Source organism: Zymoseptoria tritici, chromosome 1 (assembly GCF_000219625.1).
Source record: "Zymoseptoria tritici IPO323 chromosome 1, whole genome shotgun sequence".
In the NCBI taxonomy this organism is placed as follows: Eukaryota; Fungi; Ascomycota; class Dothideomycetes; order Mycosphaerellales; family Mycosphaerellaceae; genus Zymoseptoria; species Zymoseptoria tritici.
The window spans coordinates 2,584,634-2,605,867 of NC_018218.1; the positions used below are offsets into that span (position 1 = coordinate 2,584,634).

At 54.2% G+C, this 21,234-nt stretch overlaps 11 protein-coding genes across 11 annotated transcripts; 6 read left to right on the forward strand and 5 right to left on the reverse strand.

The window, feature by feature from the left end:
- Nucleotides 1–69: 69 nt before the first annotated feature.
- On the forward strand, nucleotides 70–1,767 carry MYCGRDRAFT_102381 (uncharacterized protein; the record flags this gene model as incomplete). The annotated part of the gene is made up of 6 exons (XM_003856195.1): nucleotides 70–138; nucleotides 222–240; nucleotides 338–502; nucleotides 609–656; nucleotides 716–839; nucleotides 894–1,767. The coding sequence occupies 6 exons, from the start codon at nucleotides 115–117 to the stop codon at nucleotides 1,573–1,575; spliced, it is 1,062 nt and encodes a 353-aa protein (XP_003856243.1).
- A 1,472-nt stretch (nucleotides 1,768–3,239) lies between these two features.
- MYCGRDRAFT_65963 (uncharacterized protein) lies at nucleotides 3,240–4,586 on the forward strand (the record flags this gene model as incomplete). The annotated part of the gene is made up of 2 exons (XM_003856196.1): nucleotides 3,240–3,334; nucleotides 3,385–4,586. 2 exons carry the CDS (start codon nucleotides 3,295–3,297, stop codon nucleotides 4,584–4,586), a joined length of 1,242 nt encoding a protein of 413 aa, XP_003856244.1.
- Nucleotides 4,587–5,060: 474 nt separating this feature from the next.
- On the reverse strand, nucleotides 5,061–6,107 carry MYCGRDRAFT_65966 (uncharacterized protein; the record flags this gene model as incomplete). The annotated part of the gene is made up of 4 exons (XM_003857361.1): nucleotides 5,061–5,123; nucleotides 5,182–5,773; nucleotides 5,834–5,905; nucleotides 5,997–6,107. 4 exons carry the CDS (start codon nucleotides 6,008–6,010, stop codon nucleotides 5,061–5,063), a joined length of 741 nt encoding a protein of 246 aa, XP_003857409.1.
- A 249-nt stretch (nucleotides 6,108–6,356) lies between these two features.
- Nucleotides 6,357–8,503, reverse strand: MYCGRDRAFT_107156 (uncharacterized protein; the record flags this gene model as incomplete). The annotated part of the gene is made up of 3 exons (XM_003857360.1): nucleotides 6,357–6,378; nucleotides 6,548–6,785; nucleotides 7,712–8,503. The coding sequence occupies 3 exons, from the start codon at nucleotides 8,439–8,441 to the stop codon at nucleotides 6,357–6,359; spliced, it is 990 nt and encodes a 329-aa protein (XP_003857408.1).
- A 212-nt stretch (nucleotides 8,504–8,715) lies between these two features.
- MYCGRDRAFT_65974 (uncharacterized protein) lies at nucleotides 8,716–9,857 on the forward strand (the record flags this gene model as incomplete). Its single annotated transcript, XM_003856197.1, has 1 exon — nucleotides 8,716–9,857. One exon carries the CDS (start codon nucleotides 8,742–8,744, stop codon nucleotides 9,855–9,857), a length of 1,116 nt encoding a protein of 371 aa, XP_003856245.1.
- Nucleotides 9,858–10,037: 180 nt separating this feature from the next.
- On the reverse strand, nucleotides 10,038–12,199 carry MYCGRDRAFT_98456 (uncharacterized protein; the record flags this gene model as incomplete). Its single annotated transcript, XM_003857359.1, has 2 exons — nucleotides 10,038–10,325; nucleotides 10,404–12,199. The coding sequence occupies 2 exons, from the start codon at nucleotides 12,132–12,134 to the stop codon at nucleotides 10,038–10,040; spliced, it is 2,019 nt and encodes a 672-aa protein (XP_003857407.1).
- Nucleotides 12,200–12,385: 186 nt separating this feature from the next.
- On the forward strand, nucleotides 12,386–13,692 carry MYCGRDRAFT_65978 (uncharacterized protein; the record flags this gene model as incomplete). Its single annotated transcript, XM_003856198.1, has 3 exons — nucleotides 12,386–12,594; nucleotides 12,647–12,781; nucleotides 12,911–13,692. The coding sequence occupies 3 exons, from the start codon at nucleotides 12,450–12,452 to the stop codon at nucleotides 13,690–13,692; spliced, it is 1,062 nt and encodes a 353-aa protein (XP_003856246.1).
- A 235-nt stretch (nucleotides 13,693–13,927) lies between these two features.
- On the forward strand, nucleotides 13,928–14,935 carry MYCGRDRAFT_33473 (uncharacterized protein; the record flags this gene model as incomplete). Its single annotated transcript, XM_003856199.1, has 1 exon — nucleotides 13,928–14,935. The coding sequence occupies one exon, from the start codon at nucleotides 13,928–13,930 to the stop codon at nucleotides 14,933–14,935; it is 1,008 nt and encodes a 335-aa protein (XP_003856247.1).
- Nucleotides 14,936–15,228: 293 nt separating this feature from the next.
- MYCGRDRAFT_117714 (histidine kinase) lies at nucleotides 15,229–17,818 on the forward strand (the record flags this gene model as incomplete). Its single annotated transcript, XM_003856200.1, has 2 exons — nucleotides 15,229–16,295; nucleotides 16,348–17,818. Coding segments are annotated over 2 exons (2,538 nt in total), but the record flags the coding sequence as incomplete, so codon positions are not given.
- Nucleotides 17,819–19,070: 1,252 nt separating this feature from the next.
- On the reverse strand, nucleotides 19,071–19,727 carry MYCGRDRAFT_89321 (uncharacterized protein; the record flags this gene model as incomplete). The annotated part of the gene is made up of 2 exons (XM_003857358.1): nucleotides 19,071–19,435; nucleotides 19,493–19,727. The coding sequence occupies 2 exons, from the start codon at nucleotides 19,725–19,727 to the stop codon at nucleotides 19,071–19,073; spliced, it is 600 nt and encodes a 199-aa protein (XP_003857406.1).
- A 393-nt stretch (nucleotides 19,728–20,120) lies between these two features.
- On the reverse strand, nucleotides 20,121–20,952 carry MYCGRDRAFT_89322 (uncharacterized protein; the record flags this gene model as incomplete). Its single annotated transcript, XM_003857357.1, has 3 exons — nucleotides 20,121–20,557; nucleotides 20,725–20,818; nucleotides 20,872–20,952. The coding sequence occupies 3 exons, from the start codon at nucleotides 20,950–20,952 to the stop codon at nucleotides 20,121–20,123; spliced, it is 612 nt and encodes a 203-aa protein (XP_003857405.1).
- Between the last annotated feature and the right edge of the window lie 282 nt (nucleotides 20,953–21,234).

Consider the following 21,234-nt stretch of genomic DNA (forward strand, 5'->3'; position numbering starts at 1 on the left):
GCCCAGACGATTTCGCAAGTGTGCATCCTCGCCGCGCGAAGCTCGACGTTCCGACATCCACCTTTAGCCATTACCAGGGCAGAATGGGTCGCAGCTCATAAAACAATTGACAAAATGAGCAGTGCTATCGCAAGCAAGGTAAATCATTGCCATCGAGCTCCGGGTCATGCGACCATTGTGAGTTCCGTCAAATGAGAGCATCGCTAACAAGCATCAAACAGAACCTTTACGACCTCCTGGGTATGCCGAACATCCTTCTCCATCGACCGAAACTCACCACCGATCACTGGTGCCAATCCGAGTCGTCTCCGCGCACACCTACTTACATGAACATCAGGCAACGACCCGGATCAGGATCCTGATCGGGCGCCGGACCCACCTGTCAAGGTCGTCGACAAGCCAGCTCCACGTGTCGGGAAGCGCAATGTCGCTACCTCTGACCCTCTCGCGGATCCTCTGAGACCGAATGCCGGACGTACAGGAGGAGGACGTGGTGATCAGGGTGCGTTTGCGATTGGGATGGAGTCGAGACGGGCCAGGGAAAACCTTTTCGTCTTGGGCTTCATGCGTGGGATACAATGAGCGAGGACTGACAATGGGATGTGCAGCTGGATCCAACAACCGTGAGCAGCGCGACGACCGCAACCGCAATAGGGGTATGTTGAGAATGGGACTGGACAATCACATGCGCGCAGACGGACTGACACCTTGACAGAAGCGCGTGGTGATCGTGGTGAGGGACGCGGTGAGGGACGTGGCCGTGGAGGACGTGGACGTGGAGGCCGAGGCGGTCGCGGCGGCGCCCCTCGCGATGATCGTCACAGCCACACTGGCATCCAGTGCGTACATACCACTCATGTTCTGCATTGGAGCTCCACTAATATTCGATGTAGGGAGCACGAGAAGCAAGCAGCTCACGGCTGGGGCGCTGAGACCGGCACTGCTGAATGGGCGGACGAGAGAGCCGGCGAGGCAATCGCTAGTGCCGAGGCTAAGAACGACGCCGGCTTCACTCCCGACACCACTGGTGCTGACCCAGCATTCTCCACTGGACCAGGTGGTCCCGGTGAGGTAGTAGGCGAAGATGCCGTTGCCGAGCCAGAGGATAACACCAAGTCCTACACCCAATACCTCGCTGAGCAAGCCGAGAAGCGCGCAGCACTCTCCTCAAACCTCTCCGTCCGTCAGGCCAATGAAGGCTCCAAGCAGCAATTCCCCGAGGGCAAGGCTTTCTCCCGCGAGACCGAGGATTTCATCGCTGGATCCGGCGGCAAGGCTCGCAAGGCCAAGGAGGCTCAGGACAAGAAGGAGCGACTCACTCTGGAGGGTCAGTACTACCAGGCTGCCGAGTCTGGTGACCGTGGTGGACGTGGCGGCCGTGGAGGTCGTGGCGGCGGACGTGGTGGTGGTGGACGTGGCGAGTTCAGGGGAGATCGTGGCTCTCGAGGCGGACGCGGCCGTGGCGACTCTAGAGGAGGTGCCCGCGGCGGTGAGCGCACTGAGCAACGCGGTGGTGCCCGCGGTGGTTTCAATGCTACCGATGCGGCTGCCTTCCCAGCACTCGGAGGAGCATAAACGCCCCTATCACTCCACAACACACGGCAAGCCTCTTCTCAGCAAAGCTTGTACCTTTGTCGATGATGCATCTTTGATGCAATGTCTGACGAATTCCCACTCTAGGGTTCTGGCAAAGTAGTGCCAACTGGGCGCATGAGAGCACATGTCTCAGTACAGATAATCGATCAAAATGGGACCATTCAATCTGTCAATTTCGTTAACATCTTCCCATTCCCATGATGATGATTGGAGAGGCGGCTGGTTGGGAAGCGCCTCTTCGCAAACGTCGATTCCTCTTGATCTCGAGGCTTGATCTCGGGCGGCATAAATGTTACTATTCTGCTGAACACACTGCCAGATACCAAGAAGTGAAGCTGAAGGATGGCCAGAATGTCTACCAGGAGCAGCAATCTCTCCCCTCAATATGGAATCGGATCCTCCGCAAACCGCAAGAACCAAGACACTCTAGCCTCTCCACTTGCCGATGATGAAAGCCGGCAGCGCAAACCGTTCGCATGCCCATCGTATGGCGCAGCGCTCTAGCTGCAGTCTAATAATACTGCCTCGCCTCGCTACTCCGCCTGGTGTCCAAGGATGCTAATTGATCGCTATGCCCCATGGGGACAACGAAGCGGCACTTCATATCGTTTCATAGTGCTGTGCACGTCGAGAGATGCCGTGCCAGTGAAGTCTCGGAAGGAGGTGTCTTTTGAGCAGCCGTTCCGACGAAGAAGGTTTGATAAGCGCCGCCGGTTGCAAGAGCCGATTCAAGGATGTGGTTGTGAACACGAAGAAATGCACCGAAAGGATCAATGTTGGCGATTGTGGAGATCTGTCCTTGTCGACATTGTCCAAGCCGCTCTGCCACATTTACCAGCATTTGAAGCAAGCATATCGTTGGCGACCACGAATTTCGCGACCCGATCATCGGATTCGTTGCTGGCAACCGAGCCTCGTCACACAGCTGCAGCATGTATTCCATGCCTTATATCAACACCTGAAAACAGGCTCAACAGTTTCCGCCCCGAGATCCGTGATCGTGATCACAGTCTCTAGCCACAAGTGAGACATTGAGCTCTCATACTATGTGCGCTTGGCTGAAAAGAGTAGGCGCTTCCTCCACTACGCGTAACATTTCGGCCGCAGCTTTACGAATTACAAACAATGCCTGCCCATGGCTCAGCCACACAGACGACTTGCAATGAGCATTATACGAGACCGCGGTCCAGACCTTGGTCCGTGGACACATCGATTATCCTGGCAAGCCCACACAAACACGAGCTGGAGACGACAGAACGATGGCTATGCTGACGAAACAGACCAAACATCGCTAGGAGCTGCTCCTCACTGCAGCGCACCTCTCTGCGAAGCACTCCAAATGCCTCGTGGCTTGGAGGTACGTATGCTTGCCGGTGTTCAAGAGCCTGTCGCCATTGGACCGGCTTGTACAGGGCAGCAAGGGAGCCACGGCATCGGTTGGAAGCTCCGCCCGAGCGCTTCCATGAACCCATACCAGGTTGATGACTAGGACATGGGTCTCGCAGCAGCAATGATGAGGTATTGCTTACTCCCGCGGCGTGGTACTGGAGGAGAATAGAGTGCAGCGAGCGCCGGATACATAACCAGCCGCTTGCGTTTCTTTCTTTGTTGTCGAAAAGTGTTTTGATACAACTGTCATTGCCACATTCCTCACACAGCAGATTTCACACTGTTGTCAGTGTCAGGAAATAAAACATTATGAAAGCCGTCACAGCAACGACGGCACTCTTGGGCCTGGGTAAGCAGCCATCGCTGTCAACACACGACTCTATACTGACCGTTCGACAGCCTCAATGGCCACCGCTCAATCCTCCGTCGCATCCATTTGCGATCCAACGGATGTCTGCTATGCTCTCAACGTACCTCAAACAACGATCAGCTCCGGCAGCGGCGATATTTACTTCCAGATGACGGCGCCCACCACGTACGCATGGGTGGCATTGGGCCAGGGCTCCGGCATGGCTGGAAGCAACATCTTCGTGATGTATACCTCAGCAGATGGTACCAACGTCACCGTGTCGCCGCGTTTGGGCACAGGCTATGTTGAGCCACAACACGACACGACTGCTCAGATCGACATTCTCGAAGGCTCCGGCGTGAGCAACGGCAAGATGACGGCCAATGTGCGATGCAAGAACTGCAACAGCTGGAGCGGCGGCTCCATGGACTTTACATCCAGCTCTGATACCAACTGGATTCATGCCTACAAGCAGGGTAGTCCGATGAACACTGACGACCTCACCGCCGACATCAGACGACACGACAACGCATCGCCTTTCAAATGGAACTTGGCCGCTGCATCCGGCGGCGCCGACGCCAACCCTTTCGTCGCCTCCTCTTCCTCTTCCACAGCGAACACAACTTCCACGACAGCAACTACATCCTCCAGCTCGTCATCGTCCAGCGCGAAGAAACAGAAAGACATCCTCCTCGCCCACGGCGTCCTCGCCTGCGTCGCCGTCGTCGCAATCTTCCCCTCCGGCGGAATCCTCATCCGCGTCGCCTCCTTCACCGGCCTGGTTTGGGTCCACGCCGCGCTACAACTCCTCGGCTACTTCGTCTACATCGCCGCGTTCGGGCTGGGACTTTGGCTCGCGAAGACGTTCAAGTACTTCGGCAAGACCCATCCGCGGATTGGAATAGTCGTGTTCGCCCTGCTCGCGTTCCAGCCTGTGTTTGGTTTCGTGCATCATCTACTGTTCAAGAAGCAGGGTCGACGAACGTTGGTGGGTATCGTTCACGCGAACACGGGCCGTGTGGTTATTCTCCTTGGAATCATCAACGGAGGACTGGGCTTGAAGCTCAAGGGTTCACCGAAGAAAGACATGATTGCGTATGGGGTCTGCGCGGGCATTATGGGTGTTGCCTATCTTGCGGCGATCATCCTGGGTGAGGTGAAGATCGCGAAGAGGAACAAGTCGGCGCCGGAGGCACTGGGTTCGGATATGTCGATGGAGGAGAACAAGTCGCACAGCAATCACGTTTCGTGATGGAGGATGAGTATGAAGGGAATGGAGCTTGGTTGGGAGTAGCAACACATTGTTAGATTTCTTTCCGTCGGATCATGATAAGATGCCATGGATGGAATGGCATACACACTGAAAGCGAGTGGCAGATCGAAGCTGATGAATTACTGGGATGAGGTCAAGGATTGTACAGAGTCAAGGATTCGATATTGGAACGTCTATTTGCAATGCAGTGTTCCTCGCTCGGCGTTGATACCTCGCGTATCGTTGGGTCTAGACCAACGAGTCCACCTTTTTGGTAAGGGCAACCATTCCTTGATCGCTTCGTCCGTGCTTGAGACCCCGGCTTCTAAACAACGCTGCGAGATCCGCAGTCTTGTTGCATGAGCATCTTTGCAACAGACCAGTCGATGCCTCGCCATTCATCTCATCCTTCTTCCGTCTATCGTATTCGTGCTTCGAAGCACAAATGAGCCGCTCAAGCAAATCATGGTATCATCAAAACGTCTCCTCCTCGCCCGCGAGCTCTCCGTCAGCCTCTTGTGGAATCTCGAAGCCCTCCTGTTCGTTGGTCAACTGCCTATTCCTCGTCCGCTGTGCCATCAATTGTCTCACTCACCTCAGTAGAGTACAGAATTGTCTGTATTTGCTTGAGGAGACTGCCCTCGTCTTCTTCGAGCGCAGGGTCGGCATCCATCGCCTGCTGGATGAGAAGTTCTATGTCCCGCAGCTTGCTGAAGTAGAAGTCGCGCTCGCGCTCAAGACCTTGAACAGTCTCCGTCAACTCGGCGTTCTTTTGCTGCAGCAGACTGCTAGCGGGTGCGGCTTGACGACTGCCTGAACGCGGAGCAGCAGCACCTCCAGCTGGCCTTCGAGCGGTCGCCGCAGCAGCAGGAGCGCGGCTTGTGGGTGGCAATGCCGGCGCAGCTCCAGCACCGAGCCCTTTCCGCCTCGACACCGCGTCGTAGTCTCCTCCCGGATAGTACTGATCCCAGTATCTCTTCGACCACTGAAGGAATTCGAGGTTGTCCTGCATCTTGCACTTCACCAGCATCTCCACGGGAATCGGTCGGTCGACATGGTGCTTGCGGAAGGTATTGCTGAGGATTTTGAAATTCTCGAGATAGGCGTATTCGGCGTTGACGTTGAACTTGACTCGACCCATGGGCACATCGAGGAAGATGCTGTCGTAGATCTGGCAGAGGGCCGCGCTGTGCGATTTCCGTCAGTGAAGCTGCCTGATTATCCGGAGCTCGAAATGGTGCACATACCCAGTACCACACTGTTCGACCTTGGTCAAGTTGAGCTGGAGTAGCCCGTTAAGCCATTGCAGTAGTTCCTGTCTGGGAATGCGTGTTAGATAGATGTAGCAGCAATGCGACTGTCTTGATCCATGGAAGACGAGACATTCACGCTGGCTCAAGCGTCTCTTACCTTGATTCTCCCATGACGGCGGAAGCGGTATGAGTATGTGGTAGTCGGAGAAGCAGTGACGGCTGAATTCAATTGCGCATGCGCAGAGGATGTTGTCGCTGCGTTTGGGCGTGAGGGTGTGATTGAGGAGAGAAGTTGGTTATGGAGATGTTTGGAAGTCGAAAGTTTGAAATCGCGGGGAGACCCTCCACAAGCAACGACATTACCATGATTCTCTCTACAAGCAAAGACTATGAGCATATATGCGACGAGGCACGCCTCACGTCATACATCGCCAACGGTCCTGGCAACCAGTTGCGGTCATCATACAGGCTTCGTCTTCAGGCTTCATTCATCCTTAGGCCTCATTTTGGGGCATCTTCAGCGTGCACCAGAGATCACACTGTACGTATTCATGCATATGCGCATCTGATTAGCTACGTAGCCGAGTTCTGCGGGCTAGTCCATGTCACTACTCTCTCATGCCTGAGAGAACTTACAAGTACGCTGCTGTCCGCCTCTCCAACCCCTTAGCGACTCCCTCCACAAAGTACAGAGCTCGCCCAACCTACGAAGCATCACCAGCAAGAAACATCTCCGCACCACTCGGTAAATCGCAGTCATGCGTATCCACCTTCTTATCGTCTTGTCCGTCCTCCTCACGTCCTGCTTGGCTTGCAGTTGGGTCTGCAAATGTCTTCGAGCAGACGGCAGCATCGACTGCGCCGTCGATACTCGCGGCTTCGGCCAACACGGATTCGAAGGCCGCTGCCGCGATCGCACTTGTGCTGGCACCAACAAAGCATAGGACTGCTCGAGCGGAAGCAAGTTGCAGGAAAGATATGCATGCTGTCTGGGGAGCTGATTTTTGGTGCTGACCAAAGCAGCAGAAACCTTTCTTGCTTTGCCCCGCATGAATCATCACAACGAAATCGCCAATCTGCACAGAGAGTCAGCACCCATCTACTCTACATGTTCAGAGTTACTGCGCCAGGAATGATGCGCTGTAATTCGTGGAGGCTACCTTAGTACTTCAAATCTTCACGACGCCGGACCAAGATCCGTTCGTTTTTCCAAAGAGGAAGCGCTAGTCAATTGTCCGCTGCAGGAATGCGCTTTCGCATAGCCTGCCTGGCGTCTTGAAACGGGAGCTATCAGCTCCCCAATCGAGTTCCCAGTGGCACTCGTAATGTTGTTAGGTGAGATACAAGTTGTACTGCGCCTCTCGCTTACGAGCGAAAACCCATGCGTGGTACCTATCGTGACTGGCTGCAACATTGCGGGCGCTACCGGCTGGACGTGGTTGTTGGTTGTTTGCGGATACGAAGTGGGCTTTCCTTGGTTCCGGCTGGCAGTCGATCGTCGCGAGCATGTTCCGACCTGTTTGGGGCTATTGGGGGCTGGAAATTCTAATACTGTAACACCCTCCGTCTCAATGAGAGCCGCTGGTTACTCGTGAAATCATCGCCGCCCATGTTCTCTTCTAGATGCTCGGTCGCCGTCGAGATCGTCTCTTCTCTTCTCAGTCCTGTCTTCCTGACGTCTTCTCGGCCTGTCTTCGCTGGAGACGGAATCATTTCGTGGCCTATGTCTTTCACGACCGCTCTCGCCTTCAGCACGTGGCGAGCCAGATCGGTGCCGCCTCGATCTGTGTCTTGCCTGCGAATCTTGAACATCAGAGCTCGGAGTGCGTGATCGATGTCGCCGAGGATTACGAGGTTTCTGTCTTTCCTGACTTTCTCCGCGCTCCTTGTCGCGTCTTGAACGGTGACGGTCTCGTGACTTATCGCGAGACTCTTTGCCACCATCCTCCTTCCGAGAGCGGTGGTGATGTCTGTGCTTTCGACTCCGGTCCTTTTCCTTCGACTTGTGCTTGACGACTGCCTTCAACGCCTCCTCCACCTCTGCGCGCTTCTCTTTGACAAGGAATTCTTTCATCGGATCGTCCTCTTCGATGTTCTTGATCAGCTTGGCAAGCTCAATCTCCTCTTTGATCAGCGGACGCTCCTCCTCACTTTCGCTAATGCTTGCCGTGCGCCTTCTCTTTCTGCGGTCGTCGCCCTCCTTGTCCGTGTCGTCGACCTCGTCAGCCTCCTCATCGCCAATGCCCTCCACTTCTCCCTCCTTCTTCTTGTACCTCGTATGATCTACACTGAGCACCTTGCCCATCACGCCGGCTCCACTGAGATTGTCCACGGCCAGGTCACAGCTGCGCTGGTCTTCATATTTCAAGAAGCAGAACCCTCGACTCTTTCCAGTCTCCTTGTCGCGGACCAAATTGATGTGTACTGGATTGCCATATTGACTGAAGATTGTCAAGATGTCGCCCTCGCTAAGCTCGAAAGGTAGGCCACCGATGTAAAGGTACGCAGTGTCGCGATAATCCGTATGCCAGGAAGCGTTCGATGGGATGACTTTTTCGAGCTCGGTCTGGTTCAGTCGCTCGATTTGACGGATCGACTGCATCGTGGCAGCAGAGCGCGCAGAGTGAGTGGTTCCGGAGGGTCGTCGATGCGGAGAAAGGATGCACCACCACTGAGCGAAGGAAAGTCACACGAGTGACTAGCTTTTAGCACTTTCCTACTTCAGCTTCTTTAGCGGGTCTTCACGTGCCGTTGCGGGATGACGACGTCTCATGGCCAGGTGCGTCTGGGCGCGTGCTCTTCAGGTACCTTACTTACCTAGCTTCCCTCCTACTTACTCCATCTACAAAGTACTTGGAGGCGACCGTCTGGAGAGCGATCACTGCATCTCATCACTCTCACCATGGCGCCCGCTCTGCAAATCTCGATCCCAAGCGCCTCGACCGCGACTCCGACAGAGGGCAAACCTTACACACAATACAACATCTCACTGCAGCTCCCTCTCCGCAAACACGACATCAAGAAACGATACAATGACTTTCTCCAACTTCACGAGACCTTGACTTCTCAGACGCAACAAGCGCCTCCCGCACCACTCCCCGCAAAGTCATGGCTCCGACGGACAGTCAATAACGAAGCACTCACCGAGGAAAGGCGAAAGGGTTTAGAGAAGTACCTCCAGAGCATAATAGCGTCGGAAGATCCTCGATGGCGGAGTAGCACAGCATGGAGATCCTTTCTCAACCTTCCGAGTACCACACAGTCGACCAAGGCGAACGGCTCAGGACGACCCGGCAGCTCCAGCGCGATCGTTGACCCAAATCAGTGGCTAGACGTCCATGGCGAGTTGAAGTCTCAGATCCAAACGGCACGTCAACAATTGAAGCAACGCGAAGCTGCGACAACAGCTCAAGCTCAGCATTCTCTCTCCGCAGAAGCGAAGGCGAGTCTTGTCCGTGCAGCCACCTCGATTGCACAGCTAGACGACGGTCTGAAGAGTATAACGAGCGCGAGTAGAGGCGATGATGGAGGCTGGGGTGGCAGTAAGAAGCTCGGCGATGGCGAGCTAAGGAGAAGGAGAGACTTGCTCGGCGCTGCGAAGAAAGAGGTCGAGGGACTGGAGGGCGTGCTGCGAAGTATGGCTACGAAGTCTGCTGCCGCGACGAGTAGTGCAAACACCAGTGCAGCGGCGACGGCGGGTGATAAGGAGGCGCTATGGCGTGGCACATCAGCTGCAAAGCCTAGTGGTCGTGTGCTGGGAGGGCCGATGAAGGAGACCGAGCGCACACGGGAGCTGGATAATTCAGGAGTGCTGCAACTGCAGAAGCAAGTCATGCAGGAACAGGATGAGGACGTGCTATCGCTGGGCAAAACCGTGGCGAAATTGAAGGATATGGGCATTATGATCAACGAGGAGCTCGCGATCCAGAACGAGATGCTTGGCCTGGTTGGTGAGGATGTGGACAGAGTTCAAGGGAAGATCGATGTCGCGAGGAATCGTATCAAGAAGATACACTGATGTTGGCAGGGTATCATGGGAGCGAGGTGGGACGGAATGTCTAGGGAGGTGCTTCTGATATTGCTGCATTTGAGCGAGCATGTAGTATTACTTCAAGTCCTTGTACGACCAGGCTAACCACTGATAATGCCAGACGATTTACCCAGGTTCCCAACGCCAACGCTAAATGTACCCAAAGAACTATAGCCTGACACGTCCAGCCTCACTACGTGAATTGAACAAGCGGGAGATGGCCGAGCCCTCCCCGTTATTACTCTGGTCATTCTGCATCCACTTAGGCGTCGTGGTAAAGGCATTCCCAATGTTCTTCGCCCATTCCGCGCCCTCAAAAGTGTTTTTGACTCGTTCTCCAAAGTCGTGGTAGAAGTGCCGTGCGCTATTGTCTTCTTCCTCTTCATGATTCGTAATGGCGTTGAAGGCACGATTCGCCTCTCGCACTCGCTCGTCTCGAAACACTCCTTGATCTCGCTGCGGCCGTCGGTCAGGTGTTGATATGCCGGCGTTTCGCTCGACGTCCAGCGAAGACCCTCTCGCTGCCAGACCAACAGTTCCCTCAGCGCCGCGAGCCTGCAGTTCTCGCTCGATCAGAGCTCTGCCTTCTCGCCAGCCACCAGTACCGAATCCGTTTGGGTTCTCGTCCGGATCGTCCTCCAATACGCCAAACCCGAAGACATTCTTCGTCTTGCCATACAAGTTGAAGAGGGTCGCCAGGAACGGGATGAGCAGAACACAGGGGAAGAAAGCGCTGAAGCCTTGGCCGAGAGGTGTTAGGTTTACTAACTGCCCCAAAAATCGGTAGAACAGCGTGTCCTTGTATACAGCCGCTGGCATCATGGTGATGAAGTTGTAAGACAGCGGGATCGTGAGCTTCGCGACCTGAAGACTGTACCAGCATGCACTCTCCGCGTACGTCTGGCGCTTGACCAGGGCTCGATTGCCCCAAACCTTGACATCTGAGATGGCATAAAGTGCGCTCGTGTCCATGTAAAGCAGCCACCCGGCGGCGATAACTTGTCCGCCAAAGTTGACCTTACCGCCGTGCTCCGAATTGGGATGATGGACGACGCTCAGTCCTATGACGGATAACGAAGGCGCAACGGATTTGACCAGCTCGCTCCAGACAACGAGTATCGACGCGATGGCCAATACACCCGCCAGAATCATTCTCAAAGCGGGGATCATGTTCATATGCAAGACGTAGCGCATGGTAGGTGTCAGAATCGTAGTTCGGCCCAAGATTGAGTTACCTCCTGGTCTGGCCTGCCCGAAGTCCAGCTTCTTCGAAGATGCAGCGTCCAGAATGGCCTGCGTGTCCTGTGCTCTCAGACATAGATTGTCCCACTCATCATCGAAGCGTGCCTTGCGATGGCGCGCTCGCTTCAATTTTCGGGTAAGATCTGCCAGGTATCGATCCGTCACAACTCCAGGTATGCTAGGATTGGAGGTACGAGGTACAGCAGCATGGCCAGGTCTCGTATCCGGAAGACTCGCCGTCTCTGCGAGCTCATCTATCCACTCTTGCTGATCCCTGCTGGCGCCTCCTTTGTGTCTTTTCAAAGTCATCACCGTCTGCTCAAGCTGCTCTAGCTTGTCCGTCGCATCATCCAGCTTATCTTTTAGTTTCGGCGCCTCTGCTTGCAGTCTACGCAATCTTGCGCTCACATTCGCACTTCTGTAAAGTCGCCGAGGTAATGCGACCAGTCCATGTCCCATGAGGCCTATGGCCAAAGTGAGACCCCACGCGTACGCCAGTGCCATGACGAGCCCCTTGATACTAGCAACATGGAATCCGTTCTCCCAGATGAAGTAGACAAGCCCAAGGATAGCAGTACCCAGCACAATTATCTGATACCGGGCATTCGTCCTCAACGAATACACCATGCGGCTTTGTGTATCCCTGTATCCAGAATCGCAGAATTCGCCGAGGAAAGGTAGAACAAACCAAGAGAGTAGAAATGTGAGCCAGTATGTGATTCGCCAGGTAACCAGGATAACTCTTTCGGGTAGCCATACTCCGCGAGAATGCTTTGATTCATTTCCGTCCACTGAGGCGAGGTCGATCGGTACGAGGAAGATGATACTACAGGGGAGTACCAGAGCGAGGAACACGGGAACCAGTAGATAGGCTGGTGTCGTTCGGAGGGGTAAGAAGTGTCGGATGACCAGCAGTACTAGGAGACCGATCGAGAGCATGGCAGCAATTGCGAAGACATTTGAGCCGGCGGAGGAGGCCATCGCAGCTATGGGATTGTCGGGTGCCATTTCGTTCGTGATCATCGTGTGTTCTTGGAGCAATTTATAGGACCCATCGATGCTGGAAGTATCATGCGATGTTGTTCAAGTGTGGACGAGTTGAGAGGTAGAACTCAGGAGCCTAGAACGGAACGGCATTTGGAGACGCGATTCCTCTCACATGCGATGACGAAGCCACGCGGTTCGGAACGGCGCCTCATCCTTCCCTTGTACTCGGGGCTACTTGGCCGACATCACCGACGATAGGCCATCAAGAGTCCACTTTTGTTGATCATCAAAGAATAAAATGTTGTCTTCCTCGACCGCTCTTGTGTTCGTTCACCGCAACCTCACACAGCGATGGCGAAACAGATCAAGCAATGGGTGACCGCTCAAGATGGACTCGACAATCTACGCTTGACCACAGGCTCAATGCCGGAGCCGAAAGATGGCGAGGTCCTGGTCAAGATTAACACTGTCTCTTTGAACTATAGAGACACTGAAGGTGAGTCTGGAATCGGTTGCAGTCTCATTGAACTCAGCCTGACCGTCGACAGTCATCATGGGTCTGTACAATCATCACAAATCGGTTGGACAAGCCCAAGACCTCGTGCCATGCTCCGATATTTGCGGAACGATCGTATCTGCCGGTTCATCGTCGTGGGAGCAGGGCCAGCGAGTAATGGCAATATGTAAGAGAACTGAAGTACGAAAGACCTGTAGCCGTCCGAGATTGTCTCTCGGACGATGCCAGCAGGTCTCAGTCGGTCTTGATACCCTGTGTCGGAGCCACTGCTAACCTTTCTGCCCTTCTGTTTTAGTCAACCAGACTCATACCCATGGCCAAGTCAAGGAAAAGGACATGGCATCCGGTCTGGGTTTGCCTCTGCCCGGTTGCCTCACGGAATATCGAGCCTTCCCGGCTGAGTCTTTGGTTGCAGTACCGGACTACCTGTCAGATGAGGAGGCGGCGTGTCTACCAATTGCTGGCGTTACCGCATGGATGGCATTGAACGGCATGCGACCTCTTGGACAGCCCATTACCAGTGGCGGTGAAACTGTTCTATTGCAAGGCACTGGTGGCGTTGCTATCTCTGGCCTGCAGATTGCCCACGCAGCTGGTCTGAAGACAATCATCACGTCTTCATCCGACAAGAAATTGGAAAGGGCGCAAAGAGAGCTCGGCGCAAGTCATGGCGTCAACTATAAGACAAACCCGGAGTGGCAGGAGGAAGTCATGCGTCTCACCGATGGCGAAGGCGCCGACATCATTTTCGAGAATGGAGGCGCTCAGACACTGCGGAAGAGCTTTGATTGCGTCTCCTTTGGAGGTCTGATTAACGCCATTGGCTATCTGTCCGGAAAGGAAGATGCGCCTTCAGACAGGATCAACATGAATGTCCTAGCTCTGAGACGTAATGTCACAGTCAAGGGGATTTTGAATGGACCGCGTGAGCAATTCGAGGAGCTCACAAAGTTCTATGCCAAACAGCAGATACGTCCCGTCGTCGATAAGGTCTTCACATTTGAAGAGGCGAAGGAGGCACTGAAGTATCTGTTCTCGGGTGGACACTTTGGCAAGGTCGTTGTCAAGGTTTCGTAGAGAGTGGAGGGCGAGTGAATCCTGACAGAAAGCTTGTCTCTCTTGAACGCCACATCTCCTTCTCCTCCTTTCCCGTTCAGTTTAGAACTACGCCACAAATGCGTCACCTCGAATTTGTCCCGTCCACCCACGTCCTTCATAAACATGCGCGCTCCCACCATAAAGCGATCGTGACCTGCATGCGTCGCGCAAACGGTACCGAACTATCCGCCGCATCATACATCGTGCACCCATCATGGCGACTAGACGAACGACCAAGGTCGAAGTGCCCATACCGACAACACCAAATGGCAACAGCAACAGCAACATAACATTGGACCAGCCGCCGCGAAATGGGTCGCCATACCTACCGACATCACTAGAGACGACGCTACTCGCCATATACCCAGTGACATTACTGATGGGCTCCTTGTTCAGCACATTCCGTCACGCTGATCGCGCCAACTCATACAATGCCGACACTCAATCATACGACCCTCTCAACGCACCTAGCTATTTCGCCAAAAAGAGCAACATCTTCAACGTATACTTTGTCAAAGTCGGCTGGCTCTGGACTACCCTAGCATTCTTTCTCTTGATCCTGTCGCATTCGTCTCTGGGACCACCACTCCGACTCCAGCTCACCCGCCGCCGATGGCAAGCCACTCTTCGTTATACCTGCGCTACGCTCATCTGGATCTTTGTCACGCAATGGTTCTTCGGTCCGGCGATTATTGATCGCAGCTTCCGGTGGACTGGCGGACAATGCCAGGTGATCTATGGCAATAGTCTCGCCGATCAAAAGGAAAGGGAAGAGATGAATGATGTGAGGGAGGTCTTCACGCACGCGGCGTGTAAAGCGACGGGTGGAACCTGGAGAGGAGGACACGACATCAGCGGACACGTCTTCCTGTTGATGTTAAGCAGCGCCATGCTGTGGCTGGAATTCCTGCCGGCCGTGCTTCGAATGGAAGGACTCACAGACGCTCGACGGATTCGCACGTCGGATGGAGCGGTTCGCAGCGCGGCGGTGGAGTCGGACATGAAGTCGGATACCTCGCGAGAGCTCGGGATCGGAGTCCAGGTCGCTTTAGGAGTCGCAGTTCTGAGCTGGTGGATGCTGTTGATGACCGCGGCCTTCTTCCACACTTGGTTTGAGAAGTTGACGGGTTCTCTGGTCGCTTTCACCACCATCTACTTGGTCTACTTCCTGCCGAGAGCAGTCCCAGTCTTGAGGCAGATTATTGGGATGCCTGGCGTCTAGATCCGAACGTTTACACAGTATTGGAGAATTCCAAGACCACAAGCAATGAAACAACATAATTCTATCGCCCCAGACGATACCTGATTCTCCTTCCGAGTGATTTCTGCGGTCTCGTCAGTTCGAAATGACTTGTCTTCGCCACCGAAATGATCTGTCTGAGCGAGTAACCCCTGCAATGAACACAGACCCAATGTGGGCCCAAGGCAACCGCTCCGTGTCCGAACACTGTCAGCTTCAAACATCATTATTATGGGCCCACGACTCCGCCCATTGGCCCTTTTTTCAGGCATTCCATGACTCTTGCGCCGATGATTCTGCCTCGTAGACGAACCAACTCGCTCCAGGCCGTCAGTTTCGATTGGACGAACAAATGCAATACCACCGCCACAGACTTTCAGAAGTCAGTACGAGAGAATGTCGACTGGACCAGCTCGCCGCTGGGTGCAATTGAAGCATGGCCAGCTACCCTCCGGACCATGGTGCTCATGGCCATGGCGGACACCACACCCTCTGCCGTATTGTGCGGAACAGCGATTGGAGCCTCGATAGTATACAATGAGGCATTCGCAGTTCTGCTCCCCTCCAAAACACACACGGGTCTGCAGGGACATTTATTTCAAGAGAGGTTGGATGATATATGCTCGGACTTCGACGCGGCCTGGGAGAGACAAGTGAAGAGTGGGCAGGTGGAGATCCTTCCAGATCAACGCATCAGATCAGACCGGCTAGGACTCGTGGAGGAAAAGACATATACATGGAAACTGTTGCCGTTCTTCGGCGAAGACGGCGCTGTCGCCGGAAGTCTTGTCACCGTGAGCGAGGATAAGTCATCCGCTCGAAGCGAACGAAGCAAGACTGTTCGCGAAATTGGCAGTGTGATGAAAGGCGCAATCGATCGTACCGCCAATCAGACGGCTGTGAACATTCTGCGACTCAATCAGCATTTCTCCGGTAACACCTGCAACTGCGCAAGGCTATGGGAGGTCGAAGAACAGCTTGAAGCCTACAAAGCACGATATGAGAATTTTGCAAACTACGCACCAGTTGGAATCGCTATCGTCACAAGGGAATACTCCATTGAGTGGGCGAACAAGGCGTATCACGATGTTATGGAACAGACGTCGGAAACAACGTCCTTTCTAGACTGTGTTCATCCTGACGATGTCTCCGCAGTGGAAGGCCAATTTGAACACGGGACACTCCACGAGGGAGCTTACTCTTTTCAATGTCGATTGAAGAAAATGGCAAGTTCGGCGGCAGTCTCTCCTGGTGAGGAAGTGCCACAGAGCAGCCCTGCATGGATCTTGGTGTCTGCGTACAAAGGGCTGGACGTTGAGAACAACACGACGATGTGCTGGATGTGAGTAGACACCTTTCGCGTATAACGTTGGCCGGCCTAACAATGATCTCAGCATCGACATCACCGCACATAAGACTGCCGAGGAGTTCTTGCGCAGACGTATGGACGAGGCGATGGAGATGAAGAAAGCTAAGGAACGCTTTATCGATCAAACCTCGCATGAAGTGAGGAATCCATTGTCCGCCATGATCCACTGCACAGAAGATATCATAACAGAACTCCGCAAAAGAGGGGACGCATCCTTGTCCGAGGCTCTCGAAGCGGCGCAAACGATTTCTCACTGCACCCAGCACATTAAGAACATCGTCGACGACGTTCTTATCCTCTCGAAGCTGGACTCTGACTTAATACAGGTCGACCCGAAACCGACTTTTCCTCGCCAGGCGATCGAGACCGCCGTGAAGATCTTCAAGGGCGAGCTCCGCGCGAGTAGTGTGGACCTAACCGTTGAAGAAGACGCGTCGATGGAACACTTCGGAGTAGAGTGGCTACTACTGGACTCGAATCGCGCCCTACAAGTTCTCTTCAATCTGATTACCAATGCGATCAAGGTTGTGAAGGGTCGAGATCGAAGGAGGATCGTGGTCAGACTGATGGCTGCGCATCGGCCAGAGCCACCGATTTGCAAAGTTCGATATGTCCTGCCACGCCAGGAATCCAAAGCGGTCGACTTTGGGCCCGATGCTAATGCGCAGGAGTCCGTATATCTGGTTCTCGCTGTTGAAGATACCGGACCTGGCCTCACTTCCGACGAGCTGAGCAGCCTGTTCGAGCGATTTACACAGGCCGTTCCGAAGACCGAAAGTAGATATGGCGGGAGTGGGCTGGGTCTGTTCATCTCACGCGATCTGACTGAACTTCAGGGCGGTCGGCTCGGCATTGCTTCCGAGGACGGAGTCGGGTCGACGTTTCTTTTCTCGGTCGAGTGTAGGAAGACCGAGCCGCCACAGGACCTCATCGATACTGTAAAGTTTGATCATCCTCCAACTCCACAACGCTCGGATACATCTCATTCCTTTCTGCGAGGCCTGTCTGATCTGCAATTGAACGGGCAGGCCGTCACACGAACGCAGCTGGACTGCGCGGAGCCAGAGTTGGAAGCGCGTGTCACTCGCAGAGTTTTGGTCGTAGAGGACAACGCCATCAATCAGAAAATCCTCGCGAATCAGCTCCGCAAACGTAGCTTTGAGGTCAAGGTTGCCTCTCATGGAGAAGAAGCACTCTCCGCACTGCAAATGGCCGTGGAAAGACCAGTCCCACCAACGATCAACAGAAAGCCGGTCCCTGGTACACTGTTCGATGTCGTACTCATGGACATCGAGATGCCCGTCATGGATGGTATAACATGTGTTAAGCGTATACGAGCCTACGAAACTAGTCGAGGAATACCGACAAGACTGCCGGTCATTGCTGTCACGGCCAACGCCCGCAGTGAGCATGGCACTAGCGCAATCGAGGCTGGCATGGACTCCGTTACAACTAAACCGTACAAAATCGAGGAGTTGGTCGAGGAGATCGAGAAAGTTTGTACCCCTCCCGGTTAAGCCACGGACCAGGATCAAGCAACGACTTTGAGCGCTGTGGACATGACAAGCACGTTTGCGACCGGACTTCTGCTTCTTTGACTGCTGGGCAGACAGAGGACTTGGCTACTGACATGGGCAGTGGCACGCACGACGACATGTACGGTGGCATGTATGGTGGCATGTACGGTGACATGTACGGTGGCACGTACGGTGATATGTACGGTGGCATGTACGGTGGTCGGTCGATTGGTATGCTGGACTTGCTGGCGTAATCCGCCTGCTTCTCGACTCGTACATGTACAGTGCGTCGGAACAAGGCAACAAGCTAACTTCACTGGACACCGAGAAGAGGTTCTCCTGAGAAGAGGTTCCCCTGAGAAGAGGTTCCCGTGAGAAGCTATTCGTTGGAAGAGAGGATGGCTGTTTATGAGAAGGGAAGAGCTTCGCACGAGAGGAAATTCACCCAAGATGAGAAGAGTTTCTCTAGAGCAGAGAAGAGTTCTCAGCAGAGGAGAAGCGGGTCTGAGGAGAGGGGAAGAAGTTCGTGCGAAGAAGTTCTGCAGCAAATTGTCCATCTGCGCATACACTTGGCGACAAAACCACATTCCATCGGGACAAGCAGGACTACCCGTATGTGTACTCAGCATAACTACTATGCTACTTGCACGACTATCTGAACACGACTTGCTAAAACTTAAGACGTACGACTGTTTAGCATGTACGAAATTGCCTGCACGCCCACCTGGACGGCTATCTTCACGTCCTGCTCAACTACCTGTCTTCCTGCACGCCGATCGAACTCCTGGCAACCTACCTGGGCACATGTCTGCTGATTAGTCGTAAAGTCACCTATCACGGCCGCTGTCATTCACACAAAGATCTCTAAGTCCACCTCTTGGGGACTGTCCAGCTCCTGTTGTCCTCCAGGAAGCCTGACCACAGCGAATCTCATAGAAATGGAAGCACGTGGAAAAGGCGCTTCTTCATTCAAACGAGTCGTGAATTCTACCAGTTTAGGCTACCGAGGAAGAAGCTATTTCAATCTAGCTCTGGCCAATGTGGTCGTTTGCGCATGTACGCAGTCATCGTAACGCATCCTGTATGAGGGCTTGGGTTTCAGCCTTCTTCGGACACCTCGCCCTGGCCCTGGCCCTCGTTTTCACCAGTCTCCTCCTGCTTGACGACCTTCTTCGCGGGAGTCTTGGCTTTGGGAGTAGCCGACTTGCGAGGCTGAGCAGTCGCAGCGAGCTTATTGCCATCCTCGATGTCCTTCTCGGCCTTCACCTCCGGCGGCAGCGCCGACGCCATCGCTCTCAGCCACCTTCGGAGTCGCCTTGGCCTTCGCTGGGGCGCGCTTGCGAGCCTTTGGCGTAGCGACGGCTGGAGCAGCCACAGCGAGCTCGCCACCATCCTCGTCGTTCTTCTCGGCCTTCACCCCGGCCGCACCGCTATCGTCGTCGCCCTCAGTCATCTTCGGAGTCGCCTTGGCTTTGGCCTTGGCCGGGGTGCGAGCCTTCTTCTTGACCGGAGTAGCGGCCTCTTCTCCATTTCCGTCCGCATCGTCACTGTCCGCCTTGCGCTTCTTGGGAGTACCGTCTCCTGCATCTGACTGGCCTGAAGACACATATTAGTCATTGGATTCGTTCTCGGATTGAGGAGCTTGTCATGTACTGTCACCACTCATCTTGTCGATCTTCTTCTTGAGGCTGTGCCAGGAAGCTTTGGCCGAGTTGGGGTTTGCAAGACCGGTGGCGAGGGCGAATTTGGGGTAGTCGATGGCGACGTCTCCCTTCATGCAGGTGAAGGCTTTGGAGAGCAGCTCGAGCTCGCGCTGGGTGAAGGCGGTCGTGCCTTTGGCTGGAGTGGCCCCTTTTGTTGGGGTTGCTGCTTTGATTGGAGTGGCCATGTTGGAGATGGGAACTTGGTTGGTGGTGGCAGGCTGAAGTTGATGCTGAAGAGAGAAAGAGAATGTTGTAGAGAAGGAAGAGAAATGATGATTTGAGGCGGAAGAGGAATCCCTAAGGTGGGTTCGGCGCGTGGAAGCAGATGAAGTGAATTAATCTACACTAAAAACACCTTCCTTCCCTTCATTCACCCGACCGAGTCACACGCATGAACAATCCGCAGAAGATGGTGTCAAATTTCCGGTTCTGGTCTATGCCCTTGTGCCCGAAGGCCATGGAAGCATCTCCGTGGTACCGCTCAAAGCGCATAGTACGAATTTCGCCTGAAGGGCTTGGTGTGTGCACATGAAGAAGGAGAGCGTTGTCATCTTGTCGCAACTCGGATTCATCCGTAATCAGAGCAGGTCACCCGTATCGACCGAGTGATCGGCGTCCACAGCCCCTGCCTTCACTGGCACCTCTTCAACCCCAACGACCTCATCGACTCTCTCATCGACCTTCTCATCGTCACTGCCAACGAGCTCGCCGACAGCCTTCTTACCACGACCCTTCTTCGGAGTCGCCTTCACCTTCTTGACAGGACTCTCGTCACCATCGTCGCTACCAGTGTCTTCCTTCTTGAGTTCGGACCTCGCGCGCTTCTTCGGTGTCGCCTTGGGCTTTGGAGTGGAGGTGGTGGTAGTCATTGCCTCGGTGTCACCAGCCACTTCGAGAGCGCGCGCGGCAAGCTTCTTCTTGATTTTGGCCCATGCATTCTTAGCAGAACCCGGATTGCCCATGTCAACGAGCGGGGCGAGCTTCTTGAAATCGACCTTCGGCTCTCCCTCGAAAGCTGGAGAAGTCAGCGATGCCTAAACAATATGGAATCGACGCAGAGCAGGACCTGGCATAGCCCAAGAGACGATCCGGGACTACGCTGCAGGTCTTGAATTCTTAGAGACTTACAGCGCCAGGCGCAAGCCATGATCTGAAGCTCGCGCACAGTGAAGTCGTTGGTACCTGCGGCGAGCTTCTTCTTGATCTTAGCCCATGCATTCTTAGCAGAGCCCGGATTCCCCATTCCCACGAGCGGCGCAAGCTTCTTGAAGTCGACCTGCGTGGATTTTAGTGTTGTGATTATCTTCATGTGATCATTTCAATACGGACCTTGGGCTCTCCACCCTCGAAACAGCGCCATGCGGCGGCCATGATCTCGTCCTCGCGAGGTGTGAAGTCGTTGGTAGCCATCTGGGGGACTTTAGTATGCACGCGCGATGAATGGTAGCTGCTACACTACATACCTTAGCGTATGGGGTGTGTGTGTTAGAGGTATGTTGGATGTGTGGTGAGTGTGGATGTTGATGTGTGGTGGATGTATGTTCAAAGTGTGTTGAAGCTGTGTTGCAAAATGCGGCGACGATGTTTGAGAAATGGTGGATCGATGAGATCGGAGCAGGGTTGCCATGGAAAGACCCGTGCAGGAAGTGTGAAGTGAAGTGAAAGTGACGTGTTTCTTTCTTGGGATGCTTC